The sequence below is a fragment of the Olea europaea genome, chromosome 10, assembly GCF_002742605.1.
Source record: "Olea europaea var. sylvestris chromosome 10, O_europaea_v1, whole genome shotgun sequence".
NCBI lineage: Eukaryota > Viridiplantae > Streptophyta > Magnoliopsida > Lamiales > Oleaceae > Olea > Olea europaea.
Window position 1 is genome coordinate 4,443,916 of NC_036246.1, and position 6,000 is coordinate 4,449,915.

General features: G+C 32.7%; 1 protein-coding gene across 1 annotated transcript in view; it reads right to left on the reverse strand.

The window, feature by feature from the left end:
* LOC111400190 (deoxyhypusine synthase-like) overlaps positions 1 to 1,630 on the reverse strand; it is a 102,127-nt gene extending 100,497 nt beyond the window's left edge. The window contains 1 exon segment of the mRNA XM_023027615.1: positions 1,391 to 1,630. Within this exon segment, the coding sequence (XP_022883383.1) occupies positions 1,391 to 1,630 (240 nt within the window).
* Between the last annotated feature and the right edge of the window lie 4,370 nt (positions 1,631 to 6,000).

The following is a 6,000-nucleotide window of genomic DNA, read 5'->3' on the forward strand; positions in this document are numbered from 1 at the left end:
AAAAAATTTGCTTCACCTTTATCACATGACAAATATAACTTACAAGTTGCAGAACACAACCTACCCATAATAATATTAAATGCATTTTCTTATTCAATGCCCCAATAAAATTCAACACACTATTGTCACAATCTCAATGAGTAGGGGTGGCAAGTGTACTAAAAAATCTTTAACAAAATGCCTAAAAAAAAAAAAAAATAGCTAGGCCATCAAAGCTTCTTATCTTAATTATGCTTTTAGGTGTTTGCACTTGACAGCTTTTAACCCCCGTTTGGCCCCCATTAAATTCAATTACATTACATTCCATTTCTCTCTCTCCTGTTTTCAACCACACAATCTTCTATAAAATAATATTATACGTAAATCGCAAATTTTTCTTTCTTTTTCAACCACTCATTTTTCAAAAAAAAAAATACTATTTCACCCATTTTCATTTTCGAAAAATGGGGGCCAAAAGGGGGCTTAGTTTCTTCAAAACTAAGGAAGGATTCATTACAAACTAGCAATATAAAAGGCTGATTTTCCATGAAAGCACTCTTAGCCCCCGTTTGGCCCCCATTAAATTACATTATATTTTTCCCTCTCCTATTTTCAACTACAAAATTTTTCATAAAATAATATTACACGTAAATCAAAAACTTTTCCTTCTTTTTCAACCTCTCATTTTAAAAAAAAAAACACTATTCCTCCCATTTTCATTACCGAAAAATGGGGGCCGAACAGGGGCTTAATTTCACTCTCTTTTGTTCTAAAAAAACACTAACTTTTTTCTTTTCTCCACAGGCTCTCTATCTTTTCTTTCTCGTGGCTCTTCTTTTTTATTATTTTCAGCAACCTCACTATTTTCCTTTTTACTCTATTTTATTCTTTCACTCTCTTTTGTTCTAAAAAAACACTAACTTTTTTCTTTTCTCCACAGGCTCTCTATCTTTTCTTTCTCGTGGCTCTTCTTTTTTATTATTTTCAGCAACCTCACTATTTTCCTTTTTACTCTATTTTATTCTTGAAATTTCGGTCTCATTCCCATTTTGCCTCTTTTTTTTTCTTTTTTTTTTATCTTCCTCACCTTTTAATTTCAATTGATTCTTGTGGACCTGCTTTGATGTTAAAGGAAAAAGTGTACCTTATTTTCCATCTTTCACAAAATCGTATGTATTTTTATATCAAGAACATGTATCACCTTCCGATCATATTGCCACAGCTTTTCCAACAAGATATACCTAGCAAGCATAGGAACCACATCACCTCATCACTATACCTCCCAATAGTAAAGCTCACCAAGACTTGCTTGTTAACCTTGACTGAATTCATTCAACAAGTGCAACTTATAGGGTTTAGGATGTTTCAACATAGACAAGCCCAACTTTTCAACAAGGATAGTACTAGCTACATTGGTAAAACTCCCCAACGCGGTATCTATTATGAAAATATTCTCTCCCTGCTGCTCCACATTATCCACCTTAACTTCTGTACTAAAAGCACGCCTTGAAACAAGTGCTTCACCTTCTACTAGGTATTCCACTTCATCACCATCACTAGCGTTCTCCAACTCGAGCATCTCATCACTATAACTCTCACTCTCTATCACCACTTTCCGAACGTCATGCAAGATAACCACTTCTTTGAGCATTATACCTCGAACCTAAGCATTTAAAACACTTTATATCTCTATTATAGAAGGTTGGGAATCTGACTTTGGTTTATTTTCGTTAGCTACCTCTTCTTTTTCCCTAGGTGGTTCAATCAACTCTTTAAAACAGCCCCATTACCCCTATTATTTACCCTAGTTTCGTTTCAAAGGAGGATTAGAACTCGAGTAATACCTTTTAGCTCCTTCCATTTCAATTATCTCTCCACCTTCATAGCCATATGTATCATGTCCTCCAACTCTCACAATATTGTAACTCAACATTGGCTATACCCTATTTACTCCATTCAAATATCTAGCCATTGTGGTAATCATTGAAACTAGAAGTAAGGTTTTGTAATTTTTGATAAAGGTCTCTGTAGTAATGACTAGGAACAATTCTTCTCCTCATGATATCATTCAACTCACCTCATGTTTCTATAGGCCTCTCATGATTCCTTCTCTGTTTGTAACCATTGATCCCACCATATTATTGCGTAATCTGTAAATTCTATCACTACTGGTTTTACTTTTTTCTCCTATGAATAATTAGGGCAATCAAAGATCAAAACTAACTTCTTCTCCCTTTCCAAATTAAGTTCAGGGTCATTTCTAATTCGGAATGAAGGAATTTATCCAAATTACGATCAATCTGCGTCCATCTCGACCACCAAAATCTCTAAAATATCCTCTAGGTCAATTTTCACGCCTGTCTTTCCTATTCCTCATCCTACCTATTTGGTCATCGAGATTTGTTCGGCCCTAAGATCATGCCTATCTTGCCTCCTATCTTGAAGTTTAATGTGTTGCTTGTTGTATGTAAACACCCTGCTCATGTTGCTTGGTTATTCCTTGCATCACTTCTTTGATCTTCTTCACTGTTGATCTTGTAATCAATTCATCATGCAACGGGTCCTTTTTAGCTTGCTTTCCATGATTCTCGTCATTCTCTTTCTCTTTAAAAGGATTCAACCTTGAATTTTCACCTACTCAAAGAGAGAAAGATTAGCAACATTGAAAGTAGCAAACACATTATACTCACTTGGAAGGTCCAATTTGTAGGCATTTCAATAATCTTTTCAAGGGCTCGAAATGGACCATCTCCTCTAGGACACAATTGACCTTTTTGGGCTAAAAACGTTATTTTCATATGTGTAACCAAATCCAATCTTCTGGTTCAAATATTACGCATCTTCTTCCTTCAATGACTTGAGTCAGATAATGTCCATTCTTCTCAATTTGAAGTCGAGCGTTCTCATGAAGTGACCCTGCCAATTCAGCCTTCTTCTTCCCACCGAAACAACCTCTTTCATCAACAAATAAAAGAATTAAATTCAACGGAGTTAGTGGATTAAACCCATACACAATTACAAAAGATGAACAAGTAGTAGAATGCATAGCCTTTTTGTAAGCAAACTTTATAAATGGTAAACTATTCTCTAACTTTTGAAATTCTAATTGATTATAGTTTGCAAAAGTAGAGTTAATATTCTATTACCTATCTCGGGTTGTCCATCTCTTTGTGGGTGACAAGTAGCAGAAAATATAAGCCTAGTTCCCAATTAACCCACAAAATCCTGCAAAAGTGGCTAAGGAACGTAACATTCCTATCAGACACAATGCTCCTAGGTATCCTATGGAAGCGAACTATCTATCTAAAGAACAAATCAGCTATGTTCATGGCATCATCTGTTTCATGACGTGGAATGGAATGTGTCATCTTATTAAACCTATCTATCAATATCTATCCCCTTTTGTACTAGGCAGCCTCAACAAAAAGTCCATAGACATGCATGGCTCACTGGCTATGGGTAACGGTATATACAAGCCCTGTGGTAAAAATATAGATTTAGTCTTTTTATAGGTGATGCATCTATTACAAAGTGATTAACATCTCTTTTCATCCTAGAAATAAAAAATGCTCATGCAGCATTTCTAAGGTTGTTAATAGAAAAATATCCTTTTAAAACCCCACTATGTGCTTCACGTACTAACAATTTACTAATGGAATAATTATGCAAACATAACTTACTTTTCTTAAACAAATATCCATTCAGCATGTTAGAAAAATATATATCATTGGTATACATGTCCTTAATACATTCAACTCAAAGCATTTTTGGCACTTAAAGAAGCAAGAAGTACATGAATCCTTGATAATGCACTAGCAAATAGATTCATGCCAATGATAAATACATGCGTGGTAATCATTCTAAAGACATTTTTGGAATTTGTTTCTTTCAGTATTGAATTATGTTGTCGTTTGAGAAAAAAGATTGCTCTACCTAGTTTTTGTGCATGCCATTTTTCACGTAAATACTAGAATTTGAACGGACTCTGTTCAAATTCTTTTTTTAAAATTGTTTCTTTTGGCATGATTTCACTATTTTTGCTATTGTCCAGAAGTTAGTTTACTTCTAAGAATTATTAGGCGATCCATTAATATGAAGTGATGCCGTTTAGAATTAAATAATTATTGAAAATAAATTCTTAATTAAATCCTTATGCTTTTTGCTAAAAGTATAGTTAATTATTATTTGCGGCTAAAGTATAATTAATCTAGCAACTTATCGATCCATATGGGTCAGGGCGTTACAAAGGATATAACCAATACAGTTGAGTTACAACTTATCACACCTTATTGTAAGAAGTACCCTAAAACCCACACAAGATTTGATAGAACCCCAAGAAAGCTAAAATCAGGTGAACCTTAACCAAATGATTTCTTAAATCAAGAATTAAGGCTTTATTAATGTCTAACTGCCACAAAGATTGCCAATGTTTCATAAGTTTTGAATAGTTCAATTAAAAAATTAGATTGAAAGCAAAAAAATGTTAGTTTGTAGTTAATCTATCAAATAATTTGTTGCTTATTTTGAAATGAATATGCCTTATTGCAAACATAAAGAAACCTTAATCTACTTGGAAAGCATCAAGATAAAAATAGACAAATAGAGTTTTAATCAAACTAAGAAACTAAAATTGGTTGCTGACATTTGTACCATGCATACGTTTTGCTCTTGGGTTTCGCATTGATCACTATGGAGCCTCTTTCTATCGTTTTCCTAGGTGCAAATTTTATCCCCATCATTTGGGATGCTTTTTAGTTCACTAGTGCAACTATTGCTGTTTGTATTGGATTTATCTTTTAGAAGGTTCGGAATTTTATATTTTTAAGTTGGTTGATGTAGCTCATTTAAGAAAAGATTTATGGAAGCTCTTCCAACTAAGGTGATGAAGCCATAAGTTATTTAAAATCTCAACAATTTAAGAGAATAAGTTTAAGAAAGTTTGTTATAAACATTTAATGAATAACTGGGGTTGCCATAATAATCATCTACGTGGTATTTCACAGAGGCAATCCAAGTTCAAATCACCGTGCAAATGTTGTCATAAAATATTTTTATAAAATTATTTTTAAGTTAAAAACTCCTCATATTGCAATTTAAGAATAAATATATCAAGATAATTGGAGGAAATAATTTTTCATTATTAGGCATTCATATAGATTGGTTACAAATTATATGAATAATTCATTTTCCACTATTTTCATTATGTAATTATAGCTTAAAACTCTTTAAATTCCTATTTAAAGACTAAATTTAATAAGGTTAATGATAATAGAATTCTCTCATTTATTTTTTCACTAAAAAGGGAAGTTACCAGAGGAGGAAAGTCGCTTTTTTTATAACTCCTCTCCTCAAATCCAATTTACTCTTATTTTCTCTCAAAAATACTTTTTATGTTAAGTTTAAGGGAATAGCAAGGGTGTGAAGGAGAAAGGTCTTTTACACATTTTTTTTTTCCTTTTATACTTCAAGAATAATCAAGGCAAGTAGAGGTGGAAGTGGTTATTTCATTATCAAATTATATTTTTCATTAAAAATATGAATGAATGGGTACCTCCGGGTGCGATGTTTTGGAATTACTTCAAGAAAAATCTAGGCTCTACGTGTTATGATAATTATATAGAAATTGGATTTTGTCGGAAACCCATTTACTTGTCATGCTATGAATCTATAATTTGAATTTTCTAATTTGATACTGAAATAAACCAATGATATCTATTGAGTTTCAAACCCATGGGTTAATTCCCTCCCCACAAGTTGATTTGATTTGCTAGGGACGTGGATGATGGTTATTGAATATTGCAAAATGCTATGGAGAAGTTGGTGACTTAATGTTTTTATTTGATTATGAAACATTTATGCGTTTTTCTTTAAATAAATATATTTATCATCCCACTGATTTCACTCGAAAACATGTAATGTAGCCCAAGTTATGCCATTTTGAGTAGAAGGACAGAATCTAGATTTTTAATTTAGTAATACTTGAACTTCATGCATAGTCAGATACAACATTTATATATTATA